General features: G+C 43.4%; 1 protein-coding gene across 6 annotated transcripts in view; it reads right to left on the bottom strand.

Moving 5' to 3' along the window:
• The window catches only part of CDK5RAP2 (CDK5 regulatory subunit associated protein 2), a 131240-nt gene that overhangs the window by 40634 nt on the left and 74353 nt on the right, over positions 1-16253 (bottom strand). For 3 of the 6 annotated variants that reach the window (XM_083721570.1, XM_083721573.1, XM_083721575.1), the window contains exons 19-22: positions 15069-15164; positions 11267-11451; positions 8417-8873; positions 5316-5553 (exon numbers count right to left, since the gene is read on the bottom strand). In XM_083721570.1, coding sequence (XP_083577696.1) covers positions 5316-5553; positions 8417-8873; positions 11267-11451; positions 15069-15164 — 976 coding nt within the window. The remainder of the gene's footprint in view (positions 1-5315; positions 5554-8416; positions 8874-11266; positions 11452-15068; positions 15165-16253) is intronic. The other 3 variants (XM_083721571.1, XM_083721574.1, XM_083721572.1) reach the window with 1 other exon arrangement.

Raw genomic sequence — 16253 nt, 5'->3', positions numbered from 1 at the left:
GGACAGCGGAGACTTCTCCGCTGTCCCAGGGTGATCTTAAAATGCTGACAGGCGGCAGCGAAGCGGGCGGCAGCGAAGCCTTCGCTGCCGCCCGCCAGCATTTTAAAAACCCTGGGACAGCGGAGGACTTCTCCGCTGTCCGGGGCGATCTTAAAATGCTGGCGGGCAGCAGCGCTGCCGCCCGCCAGAATTTTAAAATCGCCACGGGACAGCAGAAGAATTCTCCGCTGTCCCGGGGCAATTTAAAAGCCCCCGGGAAGGCAGGCGGGGGGACAAAGACTTTTGCCCCCCGCCAGCCTTCAGAAGAGGTCCTGGACCTCTTCTGAAGGCCGGCGGGGGGCAAAAGTCTTTGTCCCCCCTGCCTGCCTTCCCGGGAGAGCGGAGAAACGCAGCGCTGCGTTTCTCCGCTCTCCTGGGAAGGCAGGCAGGGGGGAGCAAAGCACCTCTTCTGAAGGTGGGCGGGGGGCAAAAGTCTTTGCTCCCCCCTGCCTGCCTTCAAAAGCCATCCGGGGTAGCGGGAAGCACTTCCCTGCTATCCCGGACTGCTTTTAAAATGCTGGCGGTGGGGAGCAAAGCCTTTCGGCCCCCGCCGGCCTTCCTGGACCTCTTCTGAAGGCCGGAGGGGGGGGGGAAAGGCTTTGCTCCCCACCGCTAGCATTTAAAAGAGGTCCCCGGAGATTTCCCTATGGGCTTTCTTCTTGCGAAGCAAGCCCATAGGGAAATTCGTTTTGCGAAGCGCCTCCAAAACGGAAAACCCTTTCGTCTAGCGGGTTTTTCGTCTTGCGAGGCGTTCGTCTTGCGGGGCACCACTGTATTGTTTTTGTAGCAGCTGTTGTCTTATTGTCCAGATCTCTTTTTGCATGTTTGATGGTTCAAGAGTTCTTTTGGATGTTATTACCAATCATTTTCATTGTCTATAAGCCGCCTTGCAGGCTTGGAAGCTGAAAAGAATGTAAGCCTTTTGAGTAAGTAAATAAAGCCACATGGTGTTGGTTCCTAGCTTTTGCTGATCTTCTACCCTACTGGTACTATGGATGCAGGAAGAGAGGCAAAACAGTCTAAGAGCAGACAATTGCCCCATGTTCTTCATCTTATTTTTCTTCATCATCTCCTCACATTTTCTGTTGAGTGTTGGCATGCCCTATCAGTAGATGCCCAATCAATATATTATCAAGCATCTAGTGCCTAAAAAGCACCAAGAAAAAAAGTGAGAAATTATTCTCACAGGCATTCTCATTAGCCAAATTAACTTGGCTGTGGGCCCTAGTTTCCCCCGTCATGTTTCTGTGTGATCTAAATTGACATGATGGAATGGTCTTGCAGGTCTGGTCAATCCTCAACTCCCCTCCTATATGCCACCATTATGTTTTATGGAAGAAAGGCAAGATCAGGAGTAACCTAGTGGGGATAAGTAGTCCAAAGGAAGAGGTGAGGCAATTCACAGCCCGATGATGATGACAAAAGGCAAGTGCCATATGAACCAAAACCAATCTGTAACTGTCTGCTGGTGAGCTCAGCAAGCTGCAGATTCATTATTGCAGAAGAGAATGTCAAACATAAGTGGCTAGGTCCCAGTAGAGTTGAGGAACCTGTGGCCCTTCACCCATTGTTGGACTCCAGCTGATGAAGGGAACTGGAATCAAACAATATATGGAGTGTGCAATGTTGGCTACCCCAGGGTGAAATGTAAATAACTACAAAAATCCAAGTATTTCTGCAGAATCCACCTGGCTCTCCTCTACCACTTTTAACTCTCAGCTCCTACTACCACTCCTTACTTCAGAGTTAAGGAGAGGGCATTCTAATCAAATTTGGCAGCATTACACCTGTTGTATCCCTTTAGCTGCATGTAGAGCTGCTCACTGATTGAAGTTCTTAGATCCATCTGTGCAATTTAACTTTCAGTATCACAAGGAGGTGTGATACTGAAAGGTGATAGGTGCAAGGTAGAAATGGGTTTGGGGGCAGGTAAACTACTGCCTATTGTTGGCCTGGTAGAAAATCCAATCCTTATTGGGATTGAACTATAAATGGAATTAAAGGGACAGCAAAGTGGTGCTGGTAGTGGATGGGAGGGAGGGGAAATGATGCCAATCCTTCAGTGGCATGAGGGATCCCTGCAGTAAACCACTGGCAAGGGGAGAGGGGACAGCAACTGTCTTCCAATGTAATCCAGAGTACATCTTTGCAAGGCACAGCTCCATTTCTTCTAGCCGAGTGAGACATTAAATTCTATTCCTCATCCACAATGTTAAAATGATCTACTTTATCTGTCTCCAAGCGAACAAGTGTCCTCATAAAAAAAAAATTACTGTTCTGCAACCATCTTATTTATTATACTTATTCTCTTATGTACCACTTGATCCACAAGGAAAGCACATTCGGGAACCTAGGGTAATGTGCATAATAAATAAGATGTGGGCATTAACATTTTCTCTTCAATGAAACAGACACACACACACCCCACACATTAATGAAATAGTAAGGGAAGTAAGAGAGAACGGAGAATGGGTGTTTCATCCTTACCCCTATGTCATGCTCCCCAATCTAAATGCTCCCAAACCTGCTATCTGACCCACAGAAAAACAGACAGGGAAGCATGGACATCCATGGAAAGGGTCTGTAGCCTCATGGTACAATGTCCTCATGTTCAATCCCAGGCATAACCAGTAGCAGCTGATGGAAAATTCCCTTCTATGCCCAAGGGCCTGGAAAGGCAGAGTAGACCAGTGTTTCTAAAGCAGGGGCCATATGGGTCCCTGGAGCCCCGCCAGGAAATTCCAAGGAGAGCCCAGGTTACAAAATGTGAAAATGGAGGCCACACCACGAGGCTAGGGGGCCACAGAGGGAAGTGAGAAGTGATGGGGGGATCATTAAAAAAAATAAATCCTGATTGGTTGGCTATCTGCTTGGCTAATTCCAAGCAGGTATGGGGTGACCCACCAGGGCCTAGAGTTCCTTTTTGCCATGTGTGTTTTCTTGGAGCAGTCCTGGCTTGTTTCTGGTGGGAGAAGGAATTGCTGAGGTTCCCATTTTTACCAGTAGAGCCCGTGATCCAGAACCCCCAAGTCAAGTAAGTGCTGCAGTGGGGTGGCAATGGCCAGAGCTGCTTGTTGCTGCTGCCAGTGCTGGGCCTGGTGGCAGCCTGGGCCTGACTCTGTAAGGTACAGAGTGCAATCCACCCCAGCACCTAGTGGATCAGGGCCTTTGGATGTTGCTGAGGGGCGCATGGCTCATTGGCATCATCAGCCCAGCTCTGCAAGGCACAGGGAGAAATCCACCCCAGTGCCTAGCTGAGCGGGTCATCTAGTGCTGCTGATTTGCATCTAGTAAATAACTGTCTACTCAGAAGAAAGCCACACTGAGTTCAGTGGGCCTTATTGTGACGAAAAAGTTTATTTTCTGAGCAGGTTGAGTCATCAAGTGTTCCCCCCCCCCCCTGCCAGCAAACAATTAACTAACAACAATGGCTGACTGGCCAGAGTTCCAGGGGAGGCAGTTGGAGTGGAGGCAGGAGTGTGTGAGGGGGATTCTGTCAGGAGGCTGAGGAGAGCCGAGAACTCCCAGGAGATGCTCTCAGGTTCTGAATCGCAGAAAAGGCACAGTCCCACACGTGCCTGCAGAAAAAAGGGTCCCCAGAGGGGATACTCTGACAGGAAAGGGCAGTAGTGATTCCGAGGCCAGGAAGGATTTGGGGGTCTGTAAGGGAAACAGTCCAGTTAAAATCCTAAGTTGCTGAAGTGTGTGTGGAGAAGTCTGATCTATGGAAGGTGTGTAAAAGAAGGTACCCTTAAGCCTGAACAGCATACAGCAGGGGTAGGCAACCTAAGGCCCATGGGCCACAAGTGGCCCACGGGGGGTCATTTAACCAGCCCCCGAGCCGCCCCCGAACCCAGCTGCCTGCTCAGTAAGTCCCTGCACACTGCGCTAAGCTGAAGCAGTGTGGAGCAGGGGACTCACTTCTGCGGCGCCAGAAATTGCAACTGCGGAAATCACGGGGGGGGGGGGCGCACTCACACGCAATTCAGCCCACAGAGGGATCTCCACTGGAGTGAACCGACCCAGGTGAAGTAAACCTTGCTGACCTTTCGCATACAGCCTATAACCTCAAACAGTATACATTTCAGTATACGTAAAGCAACGGCACTATGCTGTGAATAACCTAACTGCTTGTTACATTTCTGTGGAAGAAGAAGAACAAAAACTCCTTGTTTACATCTGTTATAATAAAGTTTGTTTGCAACCTGTTTTCCCAAACGAAAAACCCACTGTCGCTTGTGATGCATTCTCCATTGGGGGAATTCACCTGAGGGAAAGGGAAACTGAGGGCTGGTGCAGTTGGGGAGAGAGGGGGAGAGAGTGCCGTTGTGTTGTCACATCTTATTCCCAGGTAAGAGTGTGGGGGACTATAGTGTTTTATCTAGGAAGCTAGGGCTCCCCTGGATGACAAGCTTTTTGCACCAGGTTAATGAGGAACACTTGCTTTTTAAAATTCTCCCACATATACAGAATGCCTTGTGCATCTTTTGGATTGTATCTGTAGTGTAAAAAAACTGGGGTCAAATAAGTGTTGTTTACTTTTTATAATACATGGAAGATGGATCTTCCTTGGGAAGTTGTGGACTCTCCTTCCTTGGCAGTTTCTAAGCAGAGGTTGGATGGTCATCTGTCATGGATGCTTTAGCTGAGTTTCCTACATTGCTGGGGGTTGCACTAGAAAGATGACCCTTGGGGTCCATTCCAGCTCCATAATTCTATGTTTTTCTGCTTCAACAATATTTCATTATCTTGCTATCATTTTATGTAACTATATTTTGCACGAATTATAACAATTATAAACAAAACATATTCTATTTAAGCAGGATTTTTTGGGGGGAGGGCAGCCTTTTGATAGGGGAGTCAGAACCTCAGATTTCTATTCATTTTTACTTATGGGGGGGGCTATAATACCCAGCAACTGGTATTCAGAGGCATGCTACCTCCAACAGTGGCGGGAGAGCATAGCCATTGTGACTAGTGGTCCTTGCTAATCTTGTTCTCCATGGCTAGTGCTACAAAATGTGTCCTGCACCACACAGGCTAGGGACGACCATCCTCTCCCCCCACCCCCCTTTCTTCCCAACAAAATAGAATGAGTTGAGGAAGGTGGGTAAAACTGAATGGTGCACACAGCATTTAAACTTGCAGCTTATTGATTGCTGAAGTGATGCTAACCCTGGATATTGCTGTGGAATTCAAATTGGACACAACCACAACAGGAACGAAATGCCACTGCATGCTTTCTGTATTAATTTCAACTGTACTTGCTTGCTTACCTCCTAGTAATATCCCTTCCTGAGCAGATCTCTCACTCACAACTTCATTTGGCTGCAATTCATCATTAAGTGGCTGCATAATTCTTTTCTTCAGATCTTCATCCAAGGTAAAGATGCGATGCTGAAGTTGCATATCTGGCTTCCAGATGGGGTCCTTTAAGGAGATGCTTTCTAACGACTTGGATAATTTCAGTAAAACAGGCAAACAGGATTTCTTGAATGGCTGGCAAGGATCACTCTAAATGACACATAGAAAAATGTGAGTAGGTTGAGAAGGGAAGATCAGTATAAGAAAACAATGGTCACTAAAATCCAGCCTTGAATATTTTGCAAACGAACCTTAACTGAAAGGGGTAACATTTTACCGAGGGGGGGGGTGCAACACACACACTCCTAAGAAACACCCTACTCCTAGTTACAATGTACAATTCAAGAGTGGGTGATCTGTGAACCAGGACACACACACACACAATTCAGATTTATGTTGTGAACCACCCTAAGATTACCAATATTAAATAATAATATTAGATATTATTGTTTAATAAATAATAATAATTAATAATAAAGATAAGAAGCACTGCCTTCCCTCTGACTTAGTCAGAGGGTCAGTATGCAGTCATACTGGATTGGCTACATGGTGCCATGATGTTCAACACACTGTCCACATGGCTAGATTATGTAGCTAGCAAGAACAACCCTGCTGAGCGGGACAACAGGAATATCATGCAAAACATTGCAGGAAAAAAGTTAAAAGTGCTTCTTTTGGAGAAGAGCATGCTGCCTCCCCTTCATGTGAAAAGTGACATGAAATTCAGTTCAGCTTTGTGACAAAGCGTCAATGAGATTAGTAATAACATGTAAGGGTGGATGAGAAAACTCAAAGCATGATTGAGCAAGAAAAGTTTCTCTGGTTGTTATATTGTTTTGTTATTGGGTACTATTGTTTTCTTGTTTTTGTTTTAATTACTTATTTGTGTTTTTATCTTGTATTTTTATCTTGTGAACCATCCTGAGATCTTTTGATGAAGAGCGGTATGTAAACAAACAAACAAACAAACAAACAAACAAAAAGACCATTATCATTTTTGTATCAAGGTTTAAATAGAAAGGCTTGACAAATTAGATTTCTATAAAGGAATAATTCAAACACACTTTATCCTTCCAGGAACCTTATGAATTTACATTTAAAAAAAGAAAGAAAAGGGAGTGCCCCTTCACACAAAGCATCATTAGCTTATGAAATTCATTGTCACCAAACATTATTTTTTAATTAAATATATTCATAGAATATAGTCTATCAACAATTTAATAACCAAACTGGTAAAGAACGGAAGCTCTGTATCCTAAGGTAAAATAATGGAGGCTGCAACAAGAATTCCAAGACTGGGTCAAACTAAGATTCATCCAGTATAACATTCTGTTCCCACCAGTGGCCAGAGAAATGTCATATGCATGTGGGAAAGCCAAATACAAAGGCTCTATCTGCTCTCTTGGGAGCTTCCTAGGACATCCTCATGGAGTCATTGAGCTGAAAGTGACCTGCAAGGTTATTTTCTAGTCCAACACACTGCTCAAAGCAGGATCTGCAATGTAGGATGCAAATGAAGTACCATATGTCTGACAAAGATTGGCCAGCCTGTTTAAATACATTTGGCAAAGGAGAGTACACCACCTCCTAAGATTTCCTCTGCCAAACAGCTCTAACCATGAAGAAGTTTATCCAAATGTTTAGCCAAAACCCACTGCCCCTACTATGCCCACCCACTGGTCCACCTGCCTTTTGGAGTCTGCTCCATCCTTTGAGTGACTTCAGATATTTGAAGACATTGATTATGTCTCCCCATAACAATTTATCTTCCATACTAAACCTACCCAGCTCTTTCAACAGTTCCTCACAGAACACCTCACCATCTTCACTGATGCTGCCATTTGACAATGTTCTTCATACAATGTTGGGTTCCATTGTGGTAGCCCCAAGGAGGGTAGAGTCTCTTCTGCTCCACTGGAGCAGAAGACTACCAGAGCAGGCTGGCCCCTTTTAACTGAAGAGGGATCTATCTCTGTGTGGGGGCAGAGCTAACAATTGGGACACAGCTGCTGCTGCTGCTGCTACATAGAGCTCAGTCTTGTTGCTCCTGAAACAACATCACAGCTTTGCCACCTGGTTCTATTAAGCCTAAATCCTGCCAAAAGCCCTCACCTCAAAGCATGCAGCTCTACTAGGTTTGTGCTTGCTGTAACTGACTGTGACCAACATTTCAGTGACATGCAAGACCAAGACCAAACCTAGCAATGTCAACCTGTTACCTAGCAATGCCTAGTCCCCCTCCCCCTCCTGTATACATTGAAGACAGCTCTTAAAAACCTTTCTATGCCAACAGGTCTATGTAAGGGTTTAAAACTTTCTTGAGTAGTCAGTCTTTTTAACAATGATTTTGTACTGTTTGTTTTATGTCTTCTTCCATACATATTTCTGTACACCACACCAAAAATTTTGAGATGGCAGAATTTTATAAATACTTTTTTAATAATTTAAAAAAGTAACTAAGGTGCACCACAAAGTGTTTAATGCAAAAGCCTTTTAAGAGAGCTCAGATGCAGATGCTGCAGCTTAAGAAAAAGGAGCTCAACAGCAAACATGCAAACCGTGAGTTCAGGTGCCAGATGTAATACTGCTTTTAAAAACTGGCTGATGTATACAATATGTATAAGCATCTTAAGTATCTTTTGACATCCTAGTCCAGGGGTCGGTAACCTGTGGCCCATGGGCCACAAGCAGGCCACGGGGGTCATTTAAAAGGCCCACGAGCCACCTCCTAACTGAGCCGCCCGCTCGGCAAGTCCCTGCGCACTATGCTAAACCGGCACAGTGTGGAGCAGGGACTCGCTTCCGCAGTGCCAGAAATTGCATCTGTGCAGACGCGATCTGGCCCACAGAGTGATCTCCATGGGAGTGAGCCGGCCCAGGCGAGGTAAACCTTGCCGACCCCTGCCCCAGTCTTTAGGTAATTCCGTCTCCCAAAACAACACAACCCTATTGGTTGTGGAGAGAACTCTTTCACACTCTAAAAAGGAGCTTTAGCACCTTAAAACAAACTCACTTTGTTCATTTTCCTTGTATGCCGAAGGATCTCTTGCTGTTCACTCTTCACAGAGGCTCTCTCCCGCCAAGGTTCTTCATTTAATCTTGAAGGTGCTGCTTTGTATTCAGAGCTTGCTATTTGGCCTTCATGTTTCAGTCCCACGATGTTACCTTCAACAGTCCCTGTTTGAGTAGCTACAGTTTTCACTTTAGCTTTTGATGATCCAATATCCACATTAATCTGTAGCATTGTTTTGGGATCAAGCCCTTCTTCCTCAGTCAAAGTAGATTTGGATTCAACTTGCAGCTTCAGGAATTTATTTGCTTGCCTTTGCTGCTCAAGTTCAGTTCTTAGCTGAATAATCAGTTGCTTAAGATCTTTCTCATCATTATTCTCTAGATGGCCACTTGAGCTGTCTTGCTCGCTTGTGTTCAGATGATCTAACAGGTTATTTGCAATTTGTATTTGTTCATCTCTAGTTTTACAGAGGGGGGGAGAGAATAGTAACGATAAGGAAACAATATTATCTTCTATGATTTACATTATAAAATCATTAAAAAGAATTCACACATATTTCATAATCTCACTTTGTGTCAGATATATACCACCTGCAGACTATTGTAATTAAGTTGTATATAAATTGATGAAATAAGTAAAAGAAATTGTTGAAAGAAAGAAATCTCAGATACGTGACTTGGAGAAATCCAGGATGAGTTACAAAGAAATACCTTCTCAAAACACTACTGCTACTCAGAAGTTGAGCAGGACTGAGAAAGAGGGTTTGGCAGGAGAAGTCTCAGGTATAAAATAATCCTAAAGTTACAGTTCTAGCAGCCAAATCAGACACGGCATTAATTGCATTAATGTGATTAATGACCACTTTTGGTTACGTAACTAGTAATAGGAAAGCCTATACAACCTCCCTTTCAAGGAAAGTGACCAATCGCACCAGAGGAGGGTTCTCTTATAATGCACTCACCTGCTTTTAATAGATTTTTTATTTATTTCCAGGACAATGATGGGGGAGAAAGGGTTGAACTCCCTGCTTCCTCTCCCCAGTCCAAAGACTGTAGAGTCTGAAAGTTTAAGCCAGGGACTGCCAAACTTTTGGGGCCCATAGCCATATTCATTGTAAACCAGAGGAATAAACTACACCAAGCAGTGGCGTAGAGTGGGTTGTCAGCACCCGGGGCAAGGCAAGTTATTTGCACCCCCTAACCCGTGGATTTGCGCCCCCTAACCCCTAACCCCCAGGTGTTGCGCCCGGTGCGGTCGGCCCCGCCTGCACCCCCCATGCTACGCCACTGACACCAAGTACATGCCACAACCTATTTCACAGGCTACAGTAGAATGCTTGTTTAAAGACTAGTGTAAATTATGGGGTAGGATCAGGGAGGGGACCCTGCAAGCACCAGGGAAGAAATCTGTAAGTGCTGCCTGTGGGTGCCATACTGGCAACCTCTGGAATCCCCACACAGTTAAGCTGTCTTCTATTTTAACACCACAAATCAGTCTGAAAACATGTTGGAAGCATACTCCATCAGAAGCAATAGCCAACTTAGTAAATTTCCAGGCATAGCTCTGTATACTGCTAAAGGCTTATGGATGTCAGCTTGGAAAGCAATTTCACAATCCAATGGAAACTAAATAGAAGGACATTACACTCCAAAACAAATCCTGTCGTTAATTTCAAGCATGTCAATAAAGAGTTGTTTTGTGCCATTTGAAATACAAGCCAGGACTGAAAACAAGAGGCATTTAGAAGGCTGGCAGTTGAAAGAAAGAATGCTGAGTGTGTTTTTAATGCCATTCGTGAGAAGTAAGTTACCCAGCACTATTGCCTTGGCACCAATCAGGCTGAGAGAATTTACAGGAAAACATTAGGATGAATGGTGTATCAGAGTCCTAAAAATGCTGGAAGGGAAATGCTCCATAGCAAATTTTTATGTAAGGTTGAGAAAGGTGGCAATGTTCTAGATTCGTATCTGAAGATCTCTCATCTGCCATTCTACATTGCTTTGGTGACTAATATTAACTTATGCTCTTCAGCTGATGAAGGATGAACAGCAGTTAGTATCATTCATTTCAGAAGGAATCTGGCTGCTGAGCATTAGTGAACCCTGGCTTCAAACAAAGTAGTAGCTCTCTCTGAATTTCCCTAATCACATTCATATAATGCAGCAATCACTGCCATAGATGCAGTGTGGATCAATGAGGGTCCTATCTAGGGCTAAACCAGTACCATTTATTTGTTGTAACTATTTGTACTCTGCCTTTCAGAATATAAATAAGGCAGCTTATAAATCAAAATACATTAATGAAATCACTTTCAGCAATATTCAAACATAAATCATAAAGATTGTTTTCACCAGACAGGTGGTCACGGGAAGCAAGTTTTGAGGTCTTCTTTGCCTATACCCCTCTTTCCTGGAATCCTTCCTATTATTTGCAGGCAGCAAGAATGGGAGTGGGCATTTTGTAACTTTGGGGCAGGAGCATGATTTAATGACTCCCAGCTCTCAGTTTTCAGGGCTTTGCAACTCCCAACCATTTGGACAATCTTCTTCTATTTGCCTGGAAGGAACTGTGAGGTCTTTGCTCTGTCATTTTGTATAGTTTATAGATTCCCTGTATGTTGCCATCTTGCCATGAAGGAAAATGGATCTTGTAACTGATGTCTCTGACTGTGCTTTACATCTCCTAATTACTTAATTGCATGATGGACTAAAACGACTCTGAAGGAGGCTTGCCAATCTCCCAGGTAAATTAGAGAGCACCGTTATCTAAATTCACTTTTAACACAATTGCTTTCCTCTCTTTTGCAATAGAACAACTGTTAAAAGTGTTGTGTCTAAGTCACCCGCTTACCTAGATCCAAGCAGTGCCACTCCATTTTCATTTAAAAGAGACATGAGCAAACCACTCTCTCGAGCTTCGCCTTTTTTCCCTGTTGTGCTTCTGCCAAAGCATTTGCCATCAGCCAGCTCACGTTCAAACTCAGGCTTATTTAGATTCAGACACTGTATATCCGAATAATCCGAAGGAGTTGCCTGCTAAAAAGAAAAATGCACTTACTTCTTTTCTTAAAAATAATAACTAGAGACAGGTATGTCAATGTTCTATTACTTTGGGGGCTGTGATCTTTACATAATAAGACTTTATCTTCTTGGAGGGGATTAATCTACATTAGAAAAGACAGTCTCAGTAAAATTATTCCACATACCACTCATTAGTATCAACACTAATGAACACCAATTTGATATTGGTTTCTTCAGGGTGGAAGAAAAAGAAATAAAGAGCTGTCATAGGGGAACTAACAAGGTTTCCTTGCAAGTATCTCTCATGAGAAAGTGAAGGCTCCAATACTTTTTAGAAAAGCTATCCCTCAATTAAAGTAATCTTAGGTTGATTAATCCTCCGTGTTTTAGTCAATGAATGAACTAATTCTGCATAAATTTGAATATGACCAAATAATAATCGATCTAGCATTTTAAAAAAATACCTTGTTTTCCTATGTAATATGCAGGTCACATCTTAGAAGAGGCATCTCCCAATTTTCCCACATAGGATGGAATACTTCATTTAATTTTATATGTGACTGTAATTAAAATAGTTGTTTATTACAGTTGCTACTGATGTTGCTATGACTACCATTACCACCGCTATTATTAAATCTGTTGTGCAATTAATGCAGGAGGGGCACCTTTTAAAGTCAATCAGAACATTTTTTAAAAAATCAAATAAGTGAGAGGATTAATTCACTAAAGGAACATAGCCTTACTTTTTAGTCATTTTTCCTGGGTGGTTCTGGGAGCTTGCTCATTTCAAGTGCAATTTGTTTAGGGTATTTTTACCCTACAAATGGAGAAGGTTTTACTATCCAGCCCCTTAGATGCAGCCATGTGCATTAAGATAATTCTTAAGGCCAAATTACAATTAGCCCTCATTAAAAATAAAGCCTACATTTTATTTTATTGTTTGTTTGTTTGTTTGTTTGTTTGTTACAGAAGTAGTTACTAAAAGCCAACTCAATTTTTTAAAAAAAAAATCATGGTAGTGTACAATAAAATTATTAAAACATAAGATTATAAAACCGTAAAACACATAGAAAAGTGAATCTAATTCTCTAAATTCTCTAAAAACACCTGGCACCTTATTCTCTAAAAACACCTGGCAAAACATTTTTTCAGCAGATGACAAAACAACAAAATTATAGGTGCCTATCTGATTTCAATAGGAAAGGTGTTCCAAAGTACTGCTGTCACTATGCTAAAAGGCTTAGTTCATGTGCGAACTTCACTAACAAGGCAGTAGGAGGGGCTCTTCAGATGATTGCAGTGACATGGCCTGTGCAGAAGGGACAATGCCAAAAGGTCCTAAGCTATTGATGGCTTTATACACTAACAGTGTAACCCTTGAACTTGGCTTGGGAACATGCTGACATCCAGTGCAGAGCTTTCAGTGCCAGTGCAACATGCTGATTCAGAGCTGCTCTTGCCAAACCCAGATGAGGGAAAGTTATTAGACTATATACAATGCAAGCCCTACTCAGAGTATACCCACTTAAATTCATGGATATTACTAGCTCAGGACCATTGATTCTAATGGGTCTATCCTGAATAAAATGTAGTTGGATACAACCCATTATTTATTAACAGCACTGCATGTGCTGGGCCACTTACAATAGTAAACCATTAAAATGCAATTATGAAACCATAAAAATAAGAACATATAGTGCCCTATTTTAAAAAAAAAATCCAAGATCTGAAAAGAAGAACAATTCCAGATTCTTGAGTAACAGCAACAATATTTTAACCCAATTTTAAAGGGTTATTAAAAAAAACACCACCAATGTCCAAAATATATTCACCACTACAAAGTCACTTTTCTGCACTCCACAGCTGGGCTGCCACCGCCAAAAGGTGGTGAACTACCAGTCATACCTCACTAGGCAGGGGCTCCCAGAGGGTCCAATTAATTATGCAAAGCAAGAAGTATTTGTTCCTCCAGGTAACCTGGCACAATGCCTGCTTCACCACACTTGTTGATATGATTGTTGGAGGCTGTGCTGCTCATAACTCTGACACCTCTTCCATTTAGTAAGAAAGGCTGCAGCAGAAGATCTAAGGTTCAATCCTCAGCATCTCCAAGTAGGGCTAGAAATGACTCGTGTCTGTGGACAGCTGAGCAGCTGTCAGTAGGCCAGATATGCCAGTGTTCTGATTTGGTACAAGGCAACTTCTTATAGTCCTATGACTTAAGCCCTGTGAACCATTTTGACATTTGGGCATAGCTGCCCACTTGTCAGTCACCTGATTTAACCATGATGCCAGGTGATGTGTTTTCTATTAACTGCAGTCTTTGAAATCAATCAGATGACCAGTTGCACTTGCAACGCCCTGTTCCTTTGCCTGCACAGCTTCAAACCACACTGGTAAAGGAGCAGGTGTTGCACATGCCATTGGATCAGCTGATCAGGAGTGTCTGCAAACGCTGCTTTCATTTCAGCAGGGAACCCTGTCTTTACTTTCCCCAAACCTGATGTCATACATTATGTTAACTGTAGAGCAGGTGAGTGTGGCTTGGGAAGAAACTGTATCATGGATCAAATTCTGGGCCTAATTAGGTCCATGGTGCAGGGGTTCCCCAACAATGACTTAAGCAAAGATGGCCAGACAAAAGTAATGGAGTTACCAACTTATGGACACTGTGAGCAGGAGGGCAATGGGGAGGATAAGCACTAAAGTATTTCACTGCATACTGGTCACCACTGTGTAATAATCACACACCCCTTTATCCGACCCTGAAATTGGTCCCAGAGCATTCCTCCACAGAATAGTTGCAGGGGTAATTCTCAGCATACGTATTATCTGTACCAGTATATTTCTGTACATGGTCAGGGGGCAGAGGGGACGGCTCTGGGGAGGGATTATGGCAGTGCTGGAAAGGAGGTCAAGCGAAAAACATGAAAATTGCAGCCTGGGATCACCAAGGCTCCTCTATTCTCGCTCTCCCTGTGGACAACTCTGGTGCCTTGGCCAAATTTTGTTGTGCTGCCTGCATGCCTCTCTTGCACAGTCCCAGACCCAGCATGAGGAAGAGAAAGGGGGATGGGCTTGAGTTCGAGGAGAAGCAGCTGGGTGGCAAGGAGTTGAATGTGGGTGAACGAGCATATGAGGATTTTTCCTTCTGAGGCGGGTTGGATGAGGGCAGTGCGAGTGGGCAGGGGTATGTGAGGGGGAGGGGATAGGTTTGTGAGTGACCCGCACTCTGGGACATGCTAGCTTCCAGCCACCTCACCAGCTTCCAACCACCTTACCATAATTCACCTCATAATGATCGCACCCTTTCTGGAAGTGAAAAATCAGCACATAAAAATGTGACCATTACGTGGTGAAATACAGTAATAGGAGGGAAAACAATGGAACAAAGTAACCGATTGAAGGTCTCTATTGCCAGAAGAGATCTCAGTGTAGTGTAGCTGGTATTGGAAACCTTGGACTGCCTGCAGTGCAAATAGCTTCGGGCAGCTGAAGTGAGCCAAAGCACAAACTAAGTCAACCAAATTTCTACAAGGGTAAACTTACTGAGTCACTTGAAGCTCAGACCTGTATATTCCAAAAGGAAAGGGCTATTAAAACTATTTAAATACACTAGACAAAAATCCCACCTCATTGGGTGTCTCAGTAGATTGGCCACTCTGGCTGTTTGTCTGGTCATTGAAAGCTTCTGTCAGAGTCCGACTTTCTTCTGTTCTTTCAAGGAACTACACAAATGAATGGAATGATATGAAAAATGCAGCGCTTGCAAAACAAAATCTGGTGATATGAAACGTGTACAAATAAGTCATGTCTTTTTTGTTTTTTAAAAAATGAAATTGAAAAAAAAAAAATATGCCTGGAATAGAGTAACAAACATTAGATTAGAGGGCATCAAAAAGATCCAAAAAGATACCAGTTTTAAAAAGCAATCAATTCAAATTCATGAATATTGACCTTGGCTGTCAGCAATGCAGGACTCGGATACTTCAAGCAAGGGATGAATTCTCCCAAATTTGAATTGGATAAGATCAGGCTAAGCTAAACTACACCATTCAAAAGGAGACAGTAAATTGCTCGGCATGATCTGAGTCAATTCAAAAATCAATTCAAACCCTGTTCTGATCCTAGTCAATGATGTAACACAGTCAGATCCCAGTTCATCCTTTCCCCAATTTCTCTCTTCTTTCCCTCTTATTCACTTATGAAGCTGTTTCACTGGCAGAAAGTAAGAGGGGCATCTCTCCCTGCTCCAGCATCTAGTATGCTGCTGCAAAGTGTGTCAGATGCAAATAAATCTGGGAAATTGAGTTTTCTCCAAAGGTAGTGGCCGTAGCCCTAGGGGAAATTGATTTCCCATGCCTACTTGCATCTGGAATGCTGCATAGCAGCACGTCAGACCCTGGGAGGAGGGAGGAGGCCTTCATTTCACTTACCACCCCTGTTCAGAGAAGAACAAGCCGAGCTGTGGTAGGGGAGGAGAGGAACTGGAAAATCATGGGCAGATGGGATGGGTGGCATGTAAACTGTTGAATAATTCAAGCAACACAATCCTCACCCAAAAATACAAGGCTGGACATAAGGCTAAGACCGAATGTACACCACACAACAGCTAAAGCTTCAATCTGGGGACTAACTTCCAAGCAAGCATGTGTTAGATTGGGTTGTTAGCATGCATGACATTCAAGTGCCAAGATTGGACACATGCCAGGTCTGTTGGTTGCCTAGTGTTTCCTCCTAGTTTTATGACAGGCAATGGGGGAGCAGTTTCAGTACTTGTCTAACAAGGCTATGAATCTATTCTCCACCAATATCTC

Source organism: Podarcis gaigeae (genome assembly GCF_964106915.1).
Source record: "Podarcis gaigeae genome assembly, chromosome: Z".
In the NCBI taxonomy this organism is placed as follows: domain Eukaryota; kingdom Metazoa; phylum Chordata; class Lepidosauria; order Squamata; family Lacertidae; genus Podarcis; species Podarcis gaigeae.
This window is presented reverse-complemented; position numbering and strand designations above follow the sequence as displayed.